Source organism: Ranitomeya variabilis, chromosome 1 (assembly GCF_051348905.1).
Source record: "Ranitomeya variabilis isolate aRanVar5 chromosome 1, aRanVar5.hap1, whole genome shotgun sequence".
In the NCBI taxonomy this organism is placed as follows: Eukaryota; Metazoa; Chordata; class Amphibia; order Anura; family Dendrobatidae; genus Ranitomeya; species Ranitomeya variabilis.
Window position 1 is genome coordinate 78,429,783 of NC_135232.1, and position 25,587 is coordinate 78,455,369.

General features: G+C 44.6%; 1 protein-coding gene across 1 annotated transcript in view; it reads left to right on the top strand.

The window, feature by feature from the left end:
- Positions 1 to 3,918: 3,918 nt before the first annotated feature.
- The window catches only part of EMB (embigin), a 73,582-nt gene continuing 51,913 nt past the window's right edge, over positions 3,919 to 25,587 (top strand). The window contains exons 1-3 of the mRNA XM_077285327.1: positions 3,919 to 3,949; positions 4,246 to 4,518; positions 20,073 to 20,159. Of these exons, the coding sequence (XP_077141442.1) occupies positions 4,428 to 4,518; positions 20,073 to 20,159 (178 nt within the window). The 5' untranslated portion in view covers positions 3,919 to 3,949; positions 4,246 to 4,427. The remainder of the gene's footprint in view (positions 3,950 to 4,245; positions 4,519 to 20,072; positions 20,160 to 25,587) is intronic.

Below are 25,587 nucleotides of genomic sequence, written 5' to 3' on the forward strand. Positions count from 1 at the left end.
GAGTCTGGGGATGCCGTGGAGAACGTTCTTCTGCCTGCAAAATCCTCCAGCATGACCAGTTTGGAAGTGGGTCAGTAATGGTGTGGGGAGGCATATCTTTGGAGGGCCAAACAGCCCTCCATGTGCTATCCATAGGTACCCTGACTGCCACTAGGCACCGGGATGAGATTCTCAGACCCATTGTGATAGCATATGCTGGTGCGGTTGGCCCTGGGTTCCATCTGACGCATGACAATGCTAAACCTCATGTGGCTAAAGTGTGTTAGCAGTTCCTGCATGATGAAGGCATTGATGCTATGGACTGGTCTGTCCATTCTCCAGACCTAAATGCAATCGAGCACATCTGGGACATCATGTCTTTTTCCATCCATTAACGACACGTTGCACCACAGAGTGTCCAGGGGTTGACTGATACCTTAATCCAGGTCTAAGAGGAGATCCCTCAGGAGAACATTTGCCATCTCACCAGGAGCATGACCAGGTGATGTAGGGAGGTCATACAGGCCCGTGGAGGCCACACACAATACTGAGCATCAATTCCTTGTCTTGAGGCATTTCCAATGATGTTGGATCAGGCTGTAAAATTTTACACTTTGATTTTGAATATCATTCCAAATCCAGACCACCATGGGATATTAATTTTGATCTACATTGATCACTTTTACGTTTTATTGCTCTCAAAACATTCCACTATGAAACATTTGCAATTGGAATATTTCATTCAGTGATAGCTAGGATGTGGTATTTTAGTGTTCCCTTTATTTTTTTGAGCAGTATATATCATTTAAATTATTTTCAATTTTCTTCAAGTTTTTATTCAACCAAAATGGTGCAACTTAAATGCTGCTGTCAGTGATTAATAGTGGTATTTAAGTGGTTAAACAGCAGTGATTGAAGCTACTATTGCTATGAATGCTGCTGTTAGGCATAAAAAAATAATTGCAGCGTGCTGTGAGTGTATTTGATAATCGGTTCACGTGCACCCACAGAAGTTTGATCTGTGGCTTTTCTGCAGTCTCTATCCCTCCTCCCGGCTGCTGCTCACCGTCCCTAATGCTGTAACTGAAGTAGATGAAGCCTTCTGCGTCATCCACATATCCAGGTGAAATCTCGCACCTGCGCAGAAAATCGCAGGCTCGAGCCTGCACACTATGCTCCGCCCCATTGCGGGCAGAGCCGAAAACATAAGTGCGCATGCACCGTTATGATTTAGGCTTTGCCCACAATATGGCAGACCAATGTGTGCAGGTGTGAGCTGGCAATTTCTATGCGCAGGTGCGAGATTTTGCCCGGCTGTGTGGATGACGCAAAAGGCTTCATGCACGTCAATTACAGCAGGAGGAGGTGAGCAGCAACCAGGAGAGGGGATAGAGAAGCTGGGAGGAGGGATGGAGACCGCAGAAACGCCACCTATCGGACCGGACCGACAAGATTAACATAGAGCGCTGGAGAACTTCAAAAGGTTTTTGGGAAGGTCAGGGTTGGAGTTAGGGGCAGGCAGACTAGGCAGTTGCCCAGGGGCCCCCAACTAGTGGCGTGCCACTAACAGCAGCAGACCACACGGCTGCTATGGGGCCCATGAGTCAAGGGGACCGGCATGAGCTCTGCACCCTCCTCCCCATTCAACTGTATCAGCATCATAGATGCTGATACAGCTGAAAGTAATATGGAGGAGAGAGCATCAAATGACGCTCCCTACCCCATCATTCTTCTCTACCTCTGATGCAGTGGGTGCGTGATGACGTCACTCCATCGCACTCCATGCTATGTGCCGAGAAGTGGACCTGCTGAGATGCTCTGCAGAGACCAGAGCTGCAGGTGAACGAGGAGGAGAGGTGAGTATACTATTTTTTTATATCAGTGAGTACGTGATGGCCATAATACTGCAGGACTATGGGGCCGCATTATATTCTATGGGGGGGCAGCATTATACTCTATGAGGGGGCTGCATTATACTCTACGAGGTGGCTGCATTGTACTCTATGAGGAGGCTGCATCATATTCTATGGAGAGGCCACATTATACTATATTGGGTGGCTGCATTATACTCTATGGGGTGGCTGCATTATACTCTATGGGGTGGCTGCAAAATACTCTGAGGGGGGCTGCATTATGCTCTATCAAGGACTATGGGTTGCATTATACTATTTGGGGGCTGCATTCTACTCTGTTGGATTATGGGGAGTGCAATATACTATATGCACTATATGGGACCTGCATTATACTGTATTGAGGACTATGGGGAATGCATTCTACTATATGAAGAACTATGGGGTGCATTATGCTATGGGGAGTACATTGTACTATATGGAGGACTATGAGGAGTATAAAATAGTATATAGAGGACTATGAGGAGTGTATTATACTGTATGGACAACTGAAGAGTGTATTACACTATATGGAGGAATATGTGGAGAGTATTATACTATAGGAAGGGCTATGGGGAGTGTTTTATACTATATGGAGGACTATAGTGAGTGTATTATACTATATGGAGTGCTATGGAGAGTGTATTATAGTATATGGAGGACTATAGGGTGGGCATTATACTATATGGAGGACTTTGGGGAATCTATTATACTATATGGAGGACTATGGGGAGATTATTATACTACTGTATATGGAGGACTATGCAGAGTGCATTATACTATATGGAGGAATATGAAGAGTGTATTATACTATTTGAAGGACTATTGGGAGTGTGTTATACTATATGGAGGACTATGGGGAGTCTATTATACTATATGGAAGAGTATGAGGAATGTATTACACTATTTAGAGGTCTATTGGGAGGGTATCATACTATATGGAGAACTATTGGGCATATTATACTATGGACTATGGGGTGTGCATTAATATAGAGGGCTATGGGGTGAGCATTACACAATATGGAGGCACATTGCCCAGAGAAAACTGCAGAAGTGCTGCTGATAGCATGATACTGTATTGGGACAGATTGTTCTACTAGTGATCATTATGTGCCTATAATTGTTCCTCAGCCGCTGTAAAGAGGCCGGAAAACAAGAACTAAAGGACTTCAGTATTGTTGATCACACTCGTTTGGTGCCCTGAAATCAGCGCATGTAAATGCAACTGAAATGTATCTGTGTGATGGTGCAATATGTTTGCATTTTGTTATCATTATTATTATTTATATAGCGCCATTAATTCCATGGTGCTGTACATGAGAAAAGGGGTTACATACAGGGTTATAGATAACGTTTACAGTAAACAAATTTACAATGACAGACTGGTACAGAGGGGAGAGACCCCTGTCCTTGCGGACTTACATCCTACAGGGCCCCACTTTAAACTTTTGCCCAAGACCCCACTTTGTCTAAGCCTGGCCCTGTGGAGAGTATACAAGGGGAGTCAGTGTGTTATATAACCATTGATGGAGTGTGTGTGTGTGTGTGTGTGTGTGTGTGTGTGTGTGTGTGTGTGTGTGTGTGTGTGTGTGTGTGTGTGTGTGTGTGTGTGTGTGTGTGTAAACATCACTATGCATACATGAATTTATAGATGCAGAGTTAAGGTACCGTCACACTAGGCGATATCGCCAGCAATCCGTGACGTTGCAGCGACCTGGATGGCGATATCGCTGTATTTGACACGCAGCAGCGATCTGGATCCCGCTGTGAAATTGCTGGTCGCTGCTAGAAGGTCTGCACATTATTTGGTCGCTAGGTCGCCGTGTATCGCCGTGTTTGACAGCAAAAGCGACGATACCAGCGATATTTTACACTGGTAACCAGGGTAAACATCGGGTTACCAGCGTAAAAGTTAAAAAAACAAACAGTACATACTCACCTGCGCGTCCCCCAGCCTCTGCTTCCTGACACTAAAGCGCCGGCCCTAAACTGAAAGTGAAAGCACAGCGGTGACGTCACCGCTGTGCTGTTAGGGCCGGAGCTCAGTCAGCGTCAGGATGCAGAGGCTGGGGGACGCGCTGGTGAGTATGTACTGTTTGTTTTTTTAACTTTTATGCTGGTAACCAGGGTAAACATCGGGTTACTAAGCGCGGCCCTGCGCTTAGCAACCCGATGTTTACCCTGGTTACCCGGGGACCTCGGCATCGCTGGTCGCTGGAGAGCGGTCTGTGTGACAGCTCTCCAGCGACCACACAGCGACGCTGCAGCGATCGGCATTGCTGTCGCTATCGCTGCAGCGTCGCTTAGTGTGACGGTACCTTTACATACACAAAGCCAAAGACCATATCCTGTGTAACTAATGTATGTATACCAGCAGCAGGGATGATACAGCGGAGCTCAGGGATGATGCAGCAGAGCTCAGTGATGTGGACACTCGGGAAGGTGTGTGTCTGTGTGCACCATGATTCATCACATTACACTGCTGGGGACTGATGTAACTTCTGCAGCGCGGAGGAAGTGGGCTCAGTGCTGCTGCCTGGATACACCCGCTCACCCGACATGCTGCTGTCAGCCCTGCGCCCCCTCCTTGTGCCCATCTTCTGCGGAATCCTCTCTGTGGCGTCCCCGGGCATCACCTCATACACAGCAGGTGAGTGTCCGCTGTACCGGGCGCAGAGCCGTGTCCTTGACTGCGGAGGTCAGAGCCGAGGACGCGGTGTGCGGCAATGTGGGGACCGGGGAGAAGACCAGGAACTGGCCGGTAATACACTGTATGGACCGGAGGAGGAGGAAGCTTTATAGTTATACAGGATGCACGTCTGTCTGTAGCTCTATCTCTATCTATCTATCTATCTATCTATATCTATCTATCTATCTATGTCTATCTATCTATCTATCTATGTCTATTAATCGATTGTCTATCTCTATTATCTATGTCTATTATCTATCTAACTATTTGTTATCTATCTATTATCTATTATATATCTATTATCTCTCTATCTATTATCTACATCTCTCTATTATCTATCTATCTATCTATCTATCTATCTATCTATCATCTATCTATCTAGGAATATATACCAAGAGAGAAGAAAAAAATAACAATCAAACAGCACATATGCACTTTTCCCTTTCTCCTCCTTCAAGTCTGTTCTTATTATAAAATGTCAATAAAGTTTTTATATATTTTTTTCACCATTTGGACCATTTGATCATATTTTTTTTTTATTCTCTCTTGGAATATATTTAATTTGACAATCAGTCCTGTACATAGGTATCATACTGGATGATGACATTTACATATAATTAATAATTGATAATGGTACCGCTATCTCTGTTGAGCCATTTTTATACTATCTAGGAATACGAAAAGTACCGTCCACTGAAAAGTCAGTTTTCATTTTTCAAAACAGGAGCCCATGACTGGTGGATGCCGCATTCATTCAACATATTTCTTTAATATCTTACATGCCATAGATCTCTGGATGTTTTGGGTTCAGAGCTGGAAGGACGGACACATCTGTAGGATAATCAGGTCTGTGTATTAGGAGATGTTAGAGGTCAGATATTGTCCTTCTAAGCTGTGCCCATTGGAAGATCTTCCAGTTTTATGTTGGGTTGGTCTAAAAATTCAACTAATGTGATCCTTCTTTTCCCTGAAATTATTTATAGGGGTAGTTTTCGGAGGCCCCTATACAAATTTGATGGTCAAAAGCAGGTTTTGAAATTTGTAGGTTTGTCAGACTTTACTCAAATATTATTATTATATATTTTAGAGCACCATTAATTCCATAGTGCTGTACATGAGAATCCATGGGAGGCTTGATCGCTTTGCTCTCAAATTACCGTATATACTCGAGGATAAGCCAACCCGAGTATAAGCCGAGGCATCTAATTTTGCCACGGAAAACTGGGTAAGCTTATTGACTCGAGTATAAGCAGCCGGGTATGCATTGTCCCCTCATCCCTGTTCTGCTCTGTGTGGCTCCCCCCATCCCTGTCCTGGTATGTGGCTCCCCCGTCCTGTCCTGCTCTGTGTGGCCCCACCCTGTCCTGTCTTGGTATGTGTGTCTCCCCACCCATCGCTGTCCTGGTGTGTGGCTCCCCCGTCCTGTCCTGGTATGTGTGGCTCCCCCCGTCGCTATCCTGGTATGTGGCTTCTCTGTATGCATGGCTCCCCCAGTCCCATATGGCTCACCCCCCCCGTCCCATCGTTGTATGCAGGGCTCACAACACCCTGTCTTACTCACCCTCCTTGCGCCATCGCTGCATCTCCATTATCCAGATGCGGCAGCTCTCCTGTGCTGAGCGGTCACGTGGTACCGCTCATTAAGGTAATGAATACTACCTCCACGCCTATGGGAGTGGAGACGCGTGCATATTCATTACCTTAATGAGCGGTACCACGTGACCACTCAGCACAGGAAGAGCTTCCGGCGCCGTGATGGAGATGCAGCGACGGCGCGTGGAGGGTGAGTATGATGTCTTCTGTTAGCCGGCTGCTGCCGCTGCTCTGCCGCTCCCCCTCCTCCACCAGCTTTCTGGACAATGACTCGTGTATAAGCTGAGGGGGGTGTTTTCAGCACACAAAAATGTGTTGAAAATCTCGGCTTATACACGAGTATATACAGCGGCTTGCAAAGTGGTTTTTTTTGTGTTTTGCTGCCTCACAACCCGGAATTTTACTTGCTTTTTTGAAGGTTTGCATCAGTTCATGTAAAGAACATGCCTACAACTGTGCACATTTGGTTTTCTTTTTATTGTGAGCAAAAAACAAATTGAAAAACATAACTGTAAACTTCAGTGTGCATAACTATTCACCCTCCTAAAGTCAGTACTTTCTAGAGCCTCCTTTTGCTGCAACTACAGCTGCAAGTCGCTTTGGATAAATCTCTATGAGTGTTCGACATCTTGCCACTGGAATTTTTGCCCATTCCTCAACGCAAAACTGCTCCAGCTCCATCAAGTTAGATTGTTTCCTCTGGCAAACAGCAATCTTCAAGTCTGACCACAAATTCTCAATTGGATTAAGGTCGGGGCTTTGACTAGGCCAATTATAGAAACTTGGTTCCAGCTCACCCAGTTGCTCTATGCTCATCCACCTGGGGCTCAGACACCGGCCTTGCCCTGGCCTCACATCAAGGAAAATAGAAAAAATTGGAGTCCGGCTCAACAGGACTGGATTTTCCTTTTCTTTTTCAAAAGAAATTATAGTGCATACAAAAGAAAAATGTACATGGTCAACATGACCCAGTTGACACATTTCGACTGCAGTTAGTCCTCTCTCTCCTGTAGACTGTAAGCTCTTATGGTCATTGGGGTCCTCTCTCTCTCCTGTAGAGTGTAAGCTCTTATGGTCACCAAGGTCATCTCACTCCTGTAAAGTGTAAGCTTTTATGGCCAGTGGGGTCCTCTCTCCTATAGAGTTTAAGCTCTTATGGTCAGCGGAATCCTCTCTTTCTCGGCTATAGTGTTACCTCTTATGATCAGTGGGGTCCTCTCTCTGTCTCCTGTAGAGTGTACAGGTTGTGCAGGAACGAATTTGCCCTGCCATGTGGAAAAGAGGAAGGCTGCCAATCTGAATGTAAGTGGTTTATTTGTCAACTCGTTTCTAAGTATACATACTTCTTCTTCAGGATGACCACAATTACAAATAAACCACTTACACTCAGATTGGCATCCTTCATCTTTTCCACAAGGTAGCGCAGATTTAGCAATTTAGTTTCTCTAGTACCTGCACTTTTATCTTTTCATGGCTTTGCAGCAGCCTAAGCGTTTTTAGTGTTTGTGTGCTCGCAACCATGCAAGCACCATTAGACAATTTTTTTTGCATTTTACCCAGATAAGACCCTATTTGCGCTTTGTGTCTTTCCAGTCTTCTTTTATTTGGAACCTGTAGAGTATAAGCGGGGTCCTCTCTCTCACTTTCTCTCTCTTTCCTGTAGAGTGTAAGATTTTATGTCAGCCGGGTCCTCTGTCTCATGTAGAGTGTAAGGACTTATGATCAGCGGACTCCTCTCTCACATTCTCCCATATAGAGTGTAAGCTCTTATGGTCAGTGGGGTCCTGTCTCTCTGTTTCTCCTGTAGAGTGTAAGCTTTTATGGTTAGCGGCGTTCTCTTTTTCTCCTGTAGAGTGTAAGCTTTTATGGTTAGCGGCGTTCTCTCTCTTTTTCTCCTGTAGAGTGTAAGCTTTTATGGTCAGCGGGGTCCTGTCTCTCTCTTTCTCTCTCCTGTAGAGTGTAAGATTTTATGGTCAGCGGAGTTCTCTCTCTCTTTCTCCTGTAGAGTGTAAGATTTTATGGTCAGCGGAGTTCTCTCTTTCTCTCTCCTGTAGAGTATAAGATTTTATGGTCAGCGGAGTCCTCTCTCTCTTTCTCTCCTCTGTAGAGTGTAAGATTTTATGGTCAGCGGAGTTCTCTCTCTCTTTCTCTCTCCTGTAGAGTGTAAGATTTTATGGTCAGCGGAGTTCTCTCTCTCTTTCTCTCTCCTGTAGAGTGTCATGATTCTCAATGGCGAGAGAACATAGCCCAGCATATATAAGAACTAGCTCTTGGAAGATGGAATCTAAACTGACCATGAACTAAACCTGCCGCACAATTAACAGTGGCCGGGTAGCGTGCCTACGTTTTATCCCTAGATGCCCAGCCCCAGCCGGAGGACTAACTAATCCTAGCAGAGGAAAATACAGTCCTGGCTCACCTCTAGAGAAATTTCCCCAAAAGGCAGACAGAGGCCCCCACATATATTGGCGGTGATTTTAGATGAAATGACAAACGTAGTATGAAAATAGTTTTAGCAAAATCGAGGTCCGCTTACTAGATAGCAGGAAGACAGAAAGGGCACTTTCATGGTCAGCTGAAAACCCTATCAAAACACCATCCAGAAATTACTTTAAGACTCTAGTATTAACTCATAACACCAGAGTGGCAATTTCAGATCACAAGAGCTTTCCAGACACAGTAACGAAACAGCAGCTGTGAACTGGAACAAAATGCAAAAACAAACAAGGACGAAAGTCCAACTTAGCTGGGAGTTGTCTAGTAGCAGGAACATGCAAAGAAAGGCTTCTGATTACATTGTTGACCGGCATGAAACTGACAGAGGAGCAAGGTTATATAGAGACTCCCACATCCTGATGGGAACAGGTGAACAGAGAGGATGATGCACACAAGTTCAATTCCACCAGTGGCCACCGGGGGAGCCCAGAATCCAATTTCACAACAGTACCCCCCCCCTCAAGGAGGGGGCACCGAACCCTCACCAGAACCACCAGGGCGATCAGGATGAGCCCTATGAAAGGCACGGACAAGATCGGAGGCATGAACATCAGAGGCAGTCACCCAAGAATTATCCTCCTGACCGTATCCCTTCCATTTGACCAGATACTGGAGTTTCCGTCTGGAAACACGGGAGTCTAAGATCTTTTCCACAACGTACTCCAACTCACCCTCAACCAACACCGGAGCAGGAGGCTCAACGGAAGGCACAACCGGTACCTCATACCTGCGCAATAATGACCGATGAAAAACATTATGAATAGAAAAAGATGCAGGGAGGTCCAAACGGAAGGACACAGGGTTAAGAATCTCCAATATCTTGTACGGGCCGATGAACCGAGGCTTAAACTTAGGAGAAGAAACCCTCATAGGGACAAAACGAGAAGACAACCACACCAAGTCCCCAACACAAAGCCGAGGACCAACACGACGACGGCGGTTGGCAAAAAGCTGAGTCTTCTCCTGGGACAACTTCAAATTGTCCACTACCTGCCCCCAAATCTAGAAAAAACACCACAGAAAAACAGGCAAAGGTGCTTACCTGTCTAGGCCTCAAATCAAATGCACTCTCATGGTGCAGTGGGCCCCAAGTAAAGATGGCGACTACACAGGTGTGGTAATACCAAATGAGACAGCCAGCCTACAATCAGGGATTGGCCGCTGGGCACACCAGTGCAAATAATAATCTGCAGCAGTGTTCACACAGAGTATGCACAGCAACTGGATCCTAGCCTATTAGTAACGCCATGTGGCGGGCTGACCAGTGCTAACTGTAATGCGTCCTGTGTGAACAGAGGCCACAACTTACAAAGCCATCAGGGCCCAACTGCACCTCAAAAAGTAAAAGTAAAAAAAGTGCACAAGAACATATCGAAAAATGTAAGGTATTAGTTAATATTATGGCCACAATACATAAGCTGGCAACCCACGTCACGGGTCCTCACGCTTGCCAGTCCTAGTCTAACAGCAAAAACCACAACAGGAGGAAAAAAAAAGAGGAAAAAACCTCCACTATTCTAGAAAAAACACCACAGAAAAACAGGCAAAGGTGCTTACCTGTCTAGGCCTCAAATCAAATGCACTCTCATGGTGCAGTGGGCCCCAAGTAAAGATGGCGACTACACAGGTGTGGTAATACCAAATGAGACAGCCAGCCTACAATCAGGGATTGGCCGCTGGGCACACCAGTGCAAATAATAATCTGCAGCAGTGTTCACACAGAGTATGCACAGCAACTGGATCCTAGCCTATTAGTAACGCCATGTGGCGGGCTGACCAGTGCTAACTGTAATGCGTCCTGTGTGAACAGAGGCCACAACTTACAAAGCCATCAGGGCCCAACTGCACCTCAAAAAGTAAAAGTAAAAAAAGTGCACAAGAACATATCGAAAAATGTAAGGTATTAGTTAATATTATGGCCACAATACATAAGCTGGCAACCCACGTCACGGGTCCTCACGCTTGCCAGTCCTAGTCTAACAGCAAAAACCACAACAGGAGGAAAAAAAAAGAGGAAAAAACCTCCACTATTCTAGAAAAAACACCACAGAAAAACAGGCAAAGGTGCTTACCTGTCTAGGCCTCAAATCAAATGCACTCTCATGGTGCAGTGGGCCCCAAGTAAAGATGGCGACTACACAGGTGTGGTAATACCAAATGAGACAGCCAGCCTACAATCAGGGATTGGCCGCTGGGCACACCAGTGCAAATAATAATCTGCAGCAGTGTTCACACAGAGTATGCACAGCAACTGGATCCTAGCCTATTAGTAACGCCATGTGGCGGGCTGACCAGTGCTAACTGTAATGCGTCCTGTGTGAACAGAGGCCACAACTTACAAAGCCATCAGGGCCCAACTGCACCTCAAAAAGTAAAAGTAAAAAAAGTGCACAAGAACATATCGAAAAATGTAAGGTATTAGTTAATATTATGGCCACAATACATAAGCTGGCAACCCACGTCACGGGTCCTCACGCTTGCCAGTCCTAGTCTAACAGCAAAAACCACAACAGGAGGAAAAAAAAAGAGGAAAAAACCTCCACTATTCTAGAAAAAACACCACAGAAAAACAGGCAAAGGTGCTTACCTGTCTAGGCCTCAAATCAAATGCACTCTCATGGTGCAGTGGGCCCCAAGTAAAGATGGCGACTACACAGGTGTGGTAATACCAAATGAGACAGCCAGCCTACAATCAGGGATTGGCCGCTGGGCACACCAGTGCAAATAATAATCTGCAGCAGTGTTCACACAGAGTATGCACAGCAACTGGATCCTAGCCTATTAGTAACGCCATGTGGCGGGCTGACCAGTGCTAACTGTAATGCGTCCTGTGTGAACAGAGGCCACAACTTACAAAGCCATCAGGGCCCAACTGCACCTCAAAAAGTAAAAGTAAAAAAAGTGCACAAGAACATATCGAAAAATGTAAGGTATTAGTTAATATTATGGCCACAATACATAAGCTGGCAACCCACGTCACGGGTCCTCACGCTTGCCAGTCCTAGTCTAACAGCAAAAACCACAACAGGAGGAAAAAAAAAAGAGGAAAAAACCTCCACTATTCTAGAAAAAACACCACAGAAAAACAGGCAAAGGTGCTTACCTGTCTAGGCCTCAAATCAAATGCACTCTCATGGTGCAGTGGGCCCCAAGTAAAGATGGCGACTACACAGGTGTGGTAATACCAAATGAGACAGCCAGCCTACAATCAGGGATTGGCCGCTGGGCACACCAGTGCAAATAATAATCTGCAGCAGTGTTCACACAGAGTATGCACAGCAACTGGATCCTAGCCTATTAGTAACGCCATGTGGCGGGCTGACCAGTGCTAACTGTAATGCGTCCTGTGTGAACAGAGGCCACAACTTACAAAGCCATCAGGGCCCAACTGCACCTCAAAAAGTAAAAGTAAAAAAAGTGCACAAGAACATATCGAAAAATGTAAGGTATTAGTTAATATTATGGCCACAATACATAAGCTGGCAACCCACGTCACGGGTCCTCACGCTTGCCAGTCCTAGTCTAACAGCAAAAACCACAACAGGAGGAAAAAAAAAGAGGAAAAAACCTCCACTATACTAGAAAAAACACCACAGAAAAACAGGCAAAGGTGCTTACCTGTCTAGGCCTCAAATCAAATGCACTCTCATGGTGCAGTGGGCCCCAAGTAAAGATGGCGACTACACAGGTGTGGTAATACCAAATGAGACAGCCAGCCTACAATCAGGGATTGGCCGCTGGGCACACCAGTGCAAATAATAATCTGCAGCAGTGTTCACACAGAGTATGCACAGCAACTGGATCCTAGCCTATTAGTAACGCCATGTGGCGGGCTGACCAGTGCTAACTGTAATGCGTCCTGTGTGAACAGAGGCCACAACTTACAAAGCCATCAGGGCCCAACTGCACCTTAAAAAGTAAAAGTAAAAAAAGTGCACAAGAACATATCGAAAAATGTAAGGTATTAGTTAATATTATGGCCACAATACATAAGCTGGCAACCCACGTCACGGGTCCTCACGCTTGCCAGTCCTAGTCTAACAGCAAAAACCACAACAGGAGGAAAAAAAAAAAGAGGAAAAAACCTCCACTATTCTAGAAAAAACACCACAGAAAAAAAAGGCAAAGGTGCTTACCTGTCTAGGCCTCAAATCAAATGCACTCTCATGGTGCAGTGGGCCCCAAGTAAAGATGGCGACTACACAGGTGTGGTAATACCAAATGAGACAGCCAGCCTACAATCAGGGATTGGCCGCTGGGCACACCAGTGCAAATAATAATCTGCAGCAGTGTTCACACAGAGTATGCACAGCAACTGGATCCTAGCCTATTAGTAACGCCATGTGGCGGGCTGACCAGTGCTAACTGTAATGCGTCCTGTGTGAACAGAGGCCACAACTTACAAAGCCATCAGGGCCCAACTGCACCTCAAAAAGTAAAAGTAAAAAAAGTGCACAAGAACATATCGAAAAATGTAAGGTATTAGTTAATATTATGGCCACAATACATAAGCTGGCAACCCACGTCACGGGTCCTCACGCTTGCCAGTCCTAGTCTAACAGCAAAAACCACAACAGGAGGAAAAAAAAAGAGGAAAAAACCTCCACTATTCTAGAAAAAACACCACAGAAAAACAGGCAAAGGTGCTTACCTGTCTAGGCCTCAAATCAAATGCACTCTCATGGTGCAGTGGGCCCCAAGTAAAGATGGCGACTACACAGGTGTGGTAATACCAAATGAGACAGCCAGCCTACAATCAGGGATTGGCCGCTGGGCACACCAGTGCAAATAATAATCTGCAGCAGTGTTCACACAGAGTATGCACAGCAACTGGATCCTAGCCTATTAGTAACGCCATGTGGCAGGCTGACCAGTGCTAACTGTAATGCGTCCTGTGTGAACAGAGGCCACAACTTACAAAGCCATCAGGGCCCAACTGCACCTCAAAAAGTAAAAGTAAAAAAAGTGCACAAGAACATATCGAAAAATGTAAGGTATTAGTTAATATTATGGCCACAATACATAAGCTGGCAACCCACGTCACGGGTCCTCACGCTTGCCAGTCCTAGTCTAACAGCAAAAACCACAACAGGAGGAAAAAAAAAGAGGAAAAAACCTCCACTATACTAGAAAAAACACCACAGAAAAACAGGCAAAGGTGCTTACCTGTCTAGGCCTCAAATCAAATGCACTCTCATGGTGCAGTGGGCCCCAAGTAAAGATGGCGACTACACAGGTGTGGTAATACCAAATGAGACAGCCAGCCTACAATCAGGGATTGGCCGCTGGGCACACCAGTGCAAATAATAATCTGCAGCAGTGTTCACACAGAGTATGCACAGCAACTGGATCCTAGCCTATTAGTAACGCCATGTGGCGGGCTGACCAGTGCTAACTGTAATGCGTCCTGTGTGAACAGAGGCCACAACTTACAAAGCCATCAGGGCCCAACTGCACCTCAAAAAGTAAAAGTAAAAAAAGTGCACAAGAACATATCGAAAAATGTAAGGTATTAGTTAATATTATGGCCACAATACATAAGCTGGCAACCCACGTCACGGGTCCTCACGCTTGCCAGTCCTAGTCTAACAGCAAAAACCACAACAGGAGGAAAAAAAAAAGAGGAAAAAACCTCCACTATTCTAGAAAAAACACCCCCAAATCTGATGCAACCTCTCCACCACAGCATCCACTCCAGGACAATCCGAAGATTCCACCTGACCGGAGGAAAATCGAGGATGAAACCCCGAATTACAGAAAAACGGGGACACCAAGGTGGCAGAGCTGGCCCGATTATTGAGGGCGAACTCCGCCAATGGCAAAAAAGCAACCCAATCATCCTGATCCGCAGACACAAAACACCTCAAATATGTCTCCAAGGTCTGATTAGTCCGCTCGGTCTGGCCATTAGTCTGAGGATGGAAAGCAGACGAAAAAGACAAATCTATGCCCATCCTAGCACAGAATGCCCGCCAAAATCTAGACACGAATTGGGTCCCTCTGTCAGAAACGATATTCTCCGGAATACCATGCAAACGAACAACATTTTGAAAAAACAGAGGAACCAACTCGGAAGAAGAAGGCAACTTAGGCATGGGAACCAAATGGACCATCTTAGAGAAACGGTCACACACCACCCAGATGACAGACATCTTCTGAGAAACAGGCAGATCCGAAATAAAATCCATCGAGATGTGCGTCCAAGGCCTCTTCGGAATAGGCAAGGGCAACAACAATCCACTAGCCCGAGAACAACAAGGCTTGGCCCGAGCACAAACGTCACAAGACTGCACAAAGCCTCGCACATCTCGTGACAGGGAAGGCCACCAGAAGGACCTTGCCACCAAATCCCTGGTACCAAAGATTCCAGGATGACCTGCCAACGCAGAAGAATGAACCTCAGAGATGACTCTACTGGTCCAATCATCAGGAACAAACAGTCTACCAGGTGGGCAACGATCCGGTCTATCCGCCTGAAACTCCTGCAAGGCCCGCCGCAGGTCTGGAGAAACGGCAGACAATATCACTCCATCCTTAAGGATACCTGTGGGCTCAGAATTACCAGGGGAGTCAGGCTCAAAACTCCTAGAAAGGGCATCCGCCTTAACATTCTTAGAACCCGGTAGGTATGACACCACAAAATTAAACCGAGAGAAAAACAACGACCAGCGCGCCTGTCTAGGATTCAGGCGCCTGGCAGACTCAAGGTAAATTAAATTTTTGTGGTCAGTCAATACCACCACCTGATGTCTGGCCCCCTCAAGCCAGTGACGCCACTCCTCAAAAGCCCACTTCATGGCCAAAAGCTCCCGATTCCCAATATCATAATTCCGCTCGGCGGGCGAAAATTTACGGGACAAAAAAGCACAAGGTCTCATCACGGGGCAGTCGGAACTTCTCTGCGACAACACCGCCCCAGCTCCGATTTCAGAAGCGTCGACCTCAACCTGAAAAGGAAGAGCAACATCAGGCTGACGCAACACAGGGGCGGAAGAAAAGCGGCGCTTAAGCTCCCGAAAGGCCTCCACAGCATCAGGGGACCAATCAGCAACATCAGCACCCTTCTTAGTCAAATCACTCAATGGTTTAACAACATCAGAAAAACCAGCAATAAATCGACGATAAAAGTTAGCAAAGCCCAAAAATTTCTGAAGACTCTTAAGAGAAGAGGGTTGCGTCCAATCACAAATAGCCTGAACCTTGACAGGATCCATCTCGATGGAAGAGGGGGAAAAAATGTATCCCAAGAAGGAAATCTTTTGAACTCCAAAAACGCACTTAGAACCCTTCACACACAAGGAATTAGACCGCAAAACCTGAAAAACCCTCCTGACCTGCTGGACATGAGAGTCCCAGTCATCCGAAAAAATCAGAATATCATCCAGATACACAATCATAAATTTATCCAAATAATCGCGGAAAATGTCATGCATAAAGGACTGGAAGACTGAAGGGGCATTTGAAAGACCAAAAGGCATCACCAAATACTCAAAGTGGCCCTCGGGCGTATTAAATGCGGTTTTCCACTCATCCCCCTGCTTGATTCGCACCAAATTATACGCCCCACGGAGATCAATCTTAGAGAACCACTTGGCCCCCTTTATACGAGCAAACAAATCAGTCAGCAGTGGTAACGGATATTGATATTTAACCGTGATTTTATTCAAAAGCCGATAATCAATACACGGCCTCAAAGAGCCATCTTTCTTAGACACAAAGAAAAAACCGGCTCCTAAGGGAGATGACGAAGGACGAATATGTCCCTTTTCCAAGGACTCCTTTATATATTCTCGCATAGCAGCGTGTTCAGGCACAGACAGATTAAATAAACGACCCTTAGGGTATTTACTACCCGGGATCAAATCTATGGCACAATCGCACTCCCGGTGCGGAGGTAGTGAACCAAGCTTGGGTTCTTCAAAAACGTCACGATAGTCAGACAAGAATTCAGGAATCTCAGAGGGAATAGATGATGAAATGGAAACCAAAGGTACGTCCCCATGAGTCCCTTTACATCCCCAGCTTAACACAGACATAGCTTTCCAGTCGAGGACTGGGTTATGAGATTGCAGCCATGGCAATCCTAGCACCAAAACATCATGTAGATTATACAGCACCAGAAAGCGAATAATCTCCTGGTGATCCGGATTAATACGCATAGTTACTTGTGTCCAGTATTGTGGTTTATTACTAGCCAATGGGGTGGAGTCAATCCCCTTCAGAGGTATAGGAGCTTCCAAAGGCTCCAAATCATACCCACAGCGTTTGGCAAAGGACCAATCCATAAGACTCAAAGCGGCGCCAGAGTCGACATAGGCGTCCGCGGTAATAGATGATAAAGAACAAATCAGGGTCACAGATAGAATAATCTTAGACTGTAAAGTGCTAATTGAAACAGACTTGTCAAGCTTCTTAGTACGCTTAGAGCATGCTGATATAACATGAGTTGAATCACCACAATAGAAGCACAACCCATTTTTTCGTCTAAAATTCTGCCGCTCGCTTCTGGACAGAATTCTATCACATTGCATATTTTCTGGCGTCTTCTCAGTAGACACCGCCAAATGGTGCACAGGTTTGCGCTCCCGCAGACGCCTATCGATCTGAATAGCCATTGTCATGGACTCATTCAGACCCGCAGGCACAGGGAACCCCACCATAACATCCTTAATGGCATCAGAGAGACCTTCTCTGAAAATCGCCGCCAGGGCGCACTCATTCCACTGAGTAAGCACAGACCATTTACGGAATTTTTGGCAGTATATTTCAGCTTCATCTTGCCCCTGAGATAGGGACATCAAAGCTTTTTCCGCCTGAAGCTCTAAATGAGGTTCCTCATAAAGCAACCCCAAGGCCAGAAAAAACGCATCCACATTGAGCAACGCAGGATTCCCTGGTGTCAATGCAAAAGCCCAATCTTGAGGGTCGCCCCGGAGCAAGGAAATTACAATCCTGACCTGCTGTGCAGGATCTCCGGCAGAGCGAGACTTCAGGGACAAAAACAATTTGCAATTATTTTTAAAATTTTGAAAGCAAGATCTATTCCCTGAAAAAAATTCAGGCAAAGGAATTCTAGGTTCAGACATAGGTGCATGAACAACAAAATCTTGCAAATTTTGTACCTTCGTGGCGAGATTATTCAAACCTGTAGCTACACTCTGAAGATCCATTTCAAACAGGTGAACACAGAGCCATTCAAGGATTAGAAGGAGAGAACGAGAGGAAGGCTGCAGTATAAGCAGACTAGCAAGTGATTCAATTATGAGCACACTCAGAACTAGAGAAAAAAAAAAAAAAAAAATTTCAGCAGACTTCTTTTTTCTCTCCTTTCTCAGCCAATAATTTAACCCTTTTTTTTTATGGCCGGTCAAACTGTCATGATTCTCAATGGCGAGAGAACATAGCCCAGCATATATAAGAACTAGCTCTTGGAAGATGGAATCTAAACTGACCATGAACTAAACCTGCCGCACAATTAACAGTGGCCGGGTAGCGTGCCTACGTTTTATCCCTAGACGCCCAGCGCCAGCCGGAGGACTAACTAATCCTAGCAGAGGAAAATACAGTCCTGGCTCACCTCTAGAGAAATTTCCCCAAAAGGCAGACAGAGGCCCCCACATATATTGGCGGTGATTTTAGATGAAATGACAAACGTAGTATGAAAATAGTTTTAGCAAAATCGAGGTCCGCTTACTAGATAGCAGGAAGACAGAAAGGGCACTTTCATGGTCAGCTGAAAACCCTATCAAAACACCATCCAGAAATTACTTTAAGACTCTAGTATTAACTCATAACACCAGAGTGGCAATTTCAGATCACAAGAGCTTTCCAGACACAGTAACGAAACAGCAGCTGTGAACTGGAACACAATGCAAAAACAAACAAGGACGAAAGTCCAACTTAGCTGGGAGTTGTCTAGTAGCAGGAACATGCAAAGAAAGGCTTCTGATTACATTGTTGACCGGCATGAAACTGACAGAGGAGCAAGGTTATATAGAGACTCCCACATCCTGATGGGAACAGGTGAACAGAGAGGATGATGCACACAAGTTCAATTCCACCAGTGGCCACCGGGGGAGCCCAGAATCCAATTTCACAACAGTAGAGTATAAGATTTTATGGTCAGCGGAGTCCTCTCTCTCTTTCTCTCTCCTGTAGAGTGTAAGATTTTATGGTCAGCTGAGTTCTCTCTCTCTTTCTCTCTCCTGTAGAGTGTAAGATTTTATGGTCAGCGGAGTTCTCTCTCTCTTTCTCTCTCCTATAGAGTGTAAGATTTTATGGTCAGCGGAGTTCTCTCTCTCTTTCTTTCTCCTGTAGAGTGTAAGATTTTATGGTCAGCGGAGTCCTCTCTCTCTTTCTCTCTCCTGTAGAGTGTAAGATTTTATGGTCAGCGGAGTTCTCTCTCTCTTTCTCCTGTAGAGTGTAAGATTTCATGGTCAGCGGAGTTCTCTCTCTCTTTCTCTCTCCTGTAGAGTGTAAGATTTTATGGTCAGCGGAGTTCTCTCTCTCTTTCTCTCTCCTGTAGAGTGTAAGATTTTATGGTGAGCGGAGTTCTCTCTCTCTTTCTCCTGTAGAGTATAAGATTTTATAGTCAGCAGAGTCCTCTCTCTCTTTCTCCTAAAGACTGTAAGCTTTTATGGTTGGTGACGTTTTCTATCTCTGTCCTATCCCCAATATGGATTTTCTGAGCACTTACATGCTTTCCAGTATTGAGATTCATGTGAATTTATTTGCTGTGAATCAAATTTATGGGGAAGATTCAGTGAAGTAGGTGAATTCGAATATCAAAGTTATCTGATCATCTCTAGTGATAGCATTTAGACCCATATGCAGTGAGCATAAGTCCAGCATAATTGCCTCCCCTGTATTTCTTCTCTATGCAATTTCCAAAGATAGGGCCTGCTGATGTACTCTACTACCTCTACCAGTAAGATATCCCCTATGCTAAAATATTGACAGAGCCTTCATGCAGGCATCCTCTTTATCCCTGTACTTACCTATTCCCTTTAAGGTGCTGGAAATACCATCGCAAAAATGCATTCTCTTTGTTGTGTATATATAATATAAATAAATACTGTACATATCTTAGGTTTAGGTATCAAAAGACAGTGGTCGAGCTCGACATTCACTATACACAGAATACACACATGCCGTACTTATACAAATATAACTCTTCCCCTTTTAGCAATGGACGGTGAATCTCTGGATCCGTTCCTGAATACAAGGTTTCTATACTTAAAGACCATAACAATCTATCCTCAGCTACTGAAGTAGGAGAGTTGATCTCTATGAGCCCAAGGAGGACTGTGCACGTTTATCAAGCTGTAAGACGCCATATTGATTTGTCAGACTGCGGTTGAAGGTCAAACTGTGAACACAATGGCATTACACAAATAGAAAGTGTAATTCTGCGTCTTTTCTCCCAGGTCTTAATGTGACACCACAGGCTCCGGTACATAATGAAGATGGCTTTAATAATTACACCAAAGCAGAGCACAGCATATCCATAGCAGGTAAGTGCCGCTTCTAGATGGATATATTGATCCATGATGGTCCATGTCATTCATTTATTTAAATTGTAATGAATGTAAGATTGGGGCATGCTACCTTTATAGGCAGAGGTGCTCTGTCTTGTCATTGTATTTTGATATAAAACACAAGAGATGTATCAACAACATGTTAACTCTTCATCATCTTTTATCACAATTCAGCATTTTCTTATTTCTCCTGGGGACATATGCATAAATTGACAAATTAGATGTTAGCATTCCACTTGTCAGTAGTATTTGCCCTGCATAGCTTGCCACTTTCCAATAAGTGCTGACAGCAGTTGACTGCGCAGGAACATTCTCCATTGCCAAGGAAAACAATAAGGGTACATTCCCACGGTCAGTAAACGCTGTGGGTTGGATGCTGCGTACATCCACAGTGCTCAACCACAGCGTCCAGATGCTACAGCATAGTGGATGGGATTTAATGAAATCCCATCTCTACTATGTGTGCACAGACGCCTCCGGCTTCCCTGCAGAGCCTGACATGCGGCACATCTTTCCAGACTGCAGCATGTGTATTTATCTTGCAGAGACGACAGTCTCCACAAGATAAATTTCACCCTAACAATGTGTATGGGCTGCGTCCAAAGTGCTGCCAATTACTGACCGTGTGCACCTGGCATAACATCTACTTGTAAATTTAGTTATTCATTTAAAGGAGGAATTTATATTTTGTAGAAAATATTAAAGCTTGCAAAAACAGATATATTAAAACTGGCAGAGCTTTGTTAATAAAAGAGGACAAATTAAAGGGCTTATCCATTTCTTTGTTTTTTATTATGGGCCTAAAATCTACAGACAAGTAGTTGCTGATTACAGGGGCAGACTCTGACAGCTTGGGGCCCCTGTGCTGTGCAAGAAATGTGCCTGGACCCCCCTCTTTTTAAGGCGACAATGCTACAGATATATATATATATATATATATATATATATATATATACAGTTAGGTCCATATATATTTGGACAGAGACGTTTTTCTAATTTTGGTTATAGACATTACCACAATGAATTTTAAACAAAATAATTAAGATGCAGCTGAAGTTCAGACTTTCAGCTTTCATTTGAGAGTATCCACATTCAAATTGGATGAAGGGTTTAGGAGTTTCAGCTCCTTAACATGTGCCACCCTGTTTTTAAAGAGACCAAAAGTAATTGGACAATTGACTCCAAGGCTATTTCATGGACAGCTCTGGCCAATCCCTTCGTTATGTCATTCTCAATTAAGCAGATAAAAGGCCTGGAGTTGATTTGAGGTGTGGTGCTTGCATTTGGAAGGTTTAGTTGTGAAGTAAACATGCGGTCAAAGGAGCTCTCCATGCAGGTGAAACAAGCCATCCTTAAGCTGCGAAAACAGAAAAAACCCATCCGAGAAATTGCTACAATATTAGGAGTGGCAAAATCTACAGTTTGGTACATCCTGAGAAAGAAAGAAAGCACTGGTGAACTCATCAATGCAAAAAGACCTGAGCGCCCACGGAAGACAACAGTGGTGGGTGATCGCAGAATAATCTCCATGGTGAAGAGAAACCCCTTCACAACAGCCAACCAAGTGACCAACACTCTCCAGGAGGTAGGCGTATCAATATCCAAATCTACCATAAAGAGAACACTGCGTGAAAGTAAATACAGAGGGTTCACTGCACGGTGCAAGCCACTCATAAGCATCAAGAATAAAAAGGCTAGACTGGACTTTGCTATAAAACATCAACAAAAGCCAGCACAGTTCTGGAAGAACATTCTTTGGACAGATGAAACCAAGATCAACCTCTACCAGAATGATGGAAAGAGAAAAGTATGGTGAAGGCGTGGTACAGTCAATGATCCAAACCATACCACATCATCTGTAAAACACGGCGGAGGCAATGTGATGGCTTGGGCATGCATGGCTGCCAGTGGCACTGGGTCACTAGTGTTTATTGATGATGTGACACAGGACAGAAGCAGCCGAATGAATTCTGAGGTATTTAGAGCCATACTGTGTGCTCAGATCCAGCCAAATGCAACCAAACTGATTGGTCGTCGTTTCATACTAAAGATGGTCAATGACCCAAAATATAAAGCCAAAGCAACCCAGGAGTTTATTAAAGCAAAGAAGTGGAATATTCTTGAATGGCCAAGTCAGTCACCTGATCTCAACCCAATTGAGCATGCATTTCACTTGTTAAAGACTAAACTTCAGACAGAAAGGCCCACAAACAAACAGCAACTGAAAACCACCGCAGTGAAGGCCTGGCAGAGCATCAAAAAGGAGGAAACACAGCGTCTGGTGATGTCCATGAGTTCAAGACTTTAGGCAGTCATTGGCAACAAAGGGTTTTCAACCAAGTACTAAAAATGAACATTTTATTTAAAATTATTGAATCTGTCCAATTACTTTTGGACCCTTTAAAAAGAGGGTGGCACATGTTAAGGATCTGAAACTCCTAAACCCTTCATCCAATTTTAATGTGGATCCCCTCAAATGAAAGCTGAAAGTCTGAACTTCAACTGCATCTGAATTGTTTTGTTTAAAATTCATTGTGGTAATGTCTATAACCAAAATTAGAAAAATGTTGTCTCTGTCCAAATATATATGGTCCTAACTGTATATATATATATATACTGTATATACACAATACAGACCAAAAGTTCGGACACACTTTCTCATCATCAAAAGCAAAAGGTGGCTACTTTGTAGAACCTAGAATATAAGACATAATTTCCGTTGTTTCACACTTTTTTGTTAAGTATATAATTCCACATGTGTTAATTCATAGTTTTGATGCCTTCCATGTGAATGTACAATTTTTATAGTCATGAAAATATAGAAAAATCTTTAAATGAGAAGGTGTGTCCAAACATTTGGTCTGTACTGTATATAATAAGGAACAGCACCATATATAACTAAAGATGATGGTACGTAATAAGGGATGGTGTTATATATAATAAAAGAGGAATCTTTGTAACTAAGGGCGGCAATATACATAATAACTGCGTACACGATATACTAAGGGACTGTGCTATGCATAATAAGTGAGTACATTATATACTAAGGGGCTGTGCTATACATAATAGGTGAGCACTACATACTAAGAGACTGTACTATACATAATAAGTGAGTTAAGTGAGGGACTGCGCCCTTGAGTACAGATATGATGTACCCCATCATTAATATACTATTAGCCACGCACCAATCAAAATATAAAGTGATAAGCAGCATTGTGTCCCCATTAACAATAATCTCTGCCGCCAATAACAGAAATTACTCAGTCTCTGACTCTGCCCAATGAACTGTAAAGCTATGTGAACACAGAAGATATGCAAGGTTTATATTACTATCAAAGTGAATGAGATACCTGAAGTCTCATGCATGTGCTGCTTACTTTTTCCTTGCAGATTTACAGCAGATTAAAATCTGCATAATGTCAATTCTTGCAGCGTATATCATCCATACTAATGAGTGGGGAAACTAATGAGCGGGGTTGAATACGTAACAAAAGCATGGCAAAAATATGGAAAAAAATAAATCTATTTCACTCAGCGTTCTTGCTGCCAACACATTAGGACATACAGCAGAATCTTCTGCAAATCCTCAACATGTGCACATAGCCTTAGTCGCTGTCTTGTGTCCCCTCATCATTCATTATAAGTGCTTCATAGAATCATAATGAATTTGGGGGTGGGAGAAGACATTATCAGGTATTGAACATTCTCCGCCTCCTCCTAATTCATTACAAGTCCCTTTCAGCATCTTCTCCCACCTTTCAATTCATTATAAAGTGACCTATGCACCTTACCCCATCCTCTTCCACTCCCCAATACATTTTAGGTCCCTGATAGGGTCATAATGAATTGTAAGAGGGGAGAGGATGCAATCAGGGTCTTAGCACCCTCCTCCACCACCTAATTCATTTTACATCCATATTTAACATCCTCCTCCCTCTCCCCCTGCTCATAAGCCCATTATAAGCCCCCCTTACTCCCATCCCAGTTCCCCACCCCCCTCATTGTCATCTCTCCCACCCCATCATTGTCCTCTCTCCTACCCCTTCATTGTCTTCTCCCCCACCCCCTTCATTGTCACCTCCCCCACCCCATCATTGACCTCTCCCCACCCCCCATCATTGTCCTCTCCCCCACATCCATCATTGTCCTCTCCCTATCCCCATAATTGTCCTCTCCCCCACATTAATCATTGTCCTCTTCCCCCACCCCATCATTGTCCTCTCCCCACCCTACTCATTGTTCTCTCCTTTACCCCATCATTCTTCTCCCCAACCACACCTCAGTGTCCTCTCCACCAACCTTCATTGTTGTTCACCACCCTCATCATTGTTCTCCTCCACAACACTTGTCCTCTCCTCCCCCACACCTCAGTGTCCTCTCCACCAGGCCCATCTTTGTTCTCCCCCACCCTCATCATTGTTCTCCCCATCACCTCTCAGTGTCCTCTCTCCAATGTATTGCTTAAAAAAAAAACACACCACCACTTACCTCTACGTCTGTTCCCCAGCAGCATCGTCGTCACCGGCCTCTTTGTCTCTGACACAGGCTCGCTCTTGCTTGCTGACTCATCAAGCCATGCACCTGTGTGTGGAAGACAGCGCCGGGCAGGAAGCAGAGGATTGATCCCTGCACATCCGCTGTCATCTTCTTCTCTAGACAGCGGAGCTGCAGGGATCACTCCATGCCCACCGCACATAAGGGCAATGGGCCCCACAGAGCCTTAGGGTCTGAGAAACAGGCCAGATTTCCCTCAGTATTAGCTGCCCTGCAGGAGCCCCCCTCCAGCTCGGGCCCTGGTGTAGTTGATTACCTGCCTGTTCTACAGAGCAGTCACCGACTGCTTGTGCCGAAGATTCAGCTGCTCCATGTCAACAGGGCAGCTCTTCATCTCTTGCTCTGCTCTGTTGATGGGGGGTGACTACCAACAGTCAGTCGATTGACAGTCGGCTTTCCACAGTCAGCAGGGAGCCGGCTATCAATCAGCATGACATTAGCAATCACACCCCATCAACACAGAAGCCTGGAAGAGAAATCACTGCTCTGTCTATGTGATATCATCAGAAGCCGCTTAATTAATGTGGAACACAAGCATCACAGTTGGGAGTCAGGAGACCCTCATACATATTAGACTGTGATACCGATATTGACAGGTTCACATACTTTATCCTGATATGTATGGGGGGATTAACATTTACAAGTGGTTTATGTTTAACCCATTGGCGACATTTGGAACAAGAAAGTACGACAGATCTGCTTGTTGCATATACAGAGCAGGCTCAGGACCTGAGCCTGCTCCATACAGCGTAGGTGGCAGCTGTTTTATAAAACAGTTTAGATCATCCTCCTTTGCCCTAAACATAAATAGCAAAATAGAAAATAATTATAAAAAACTTAACATATTTGC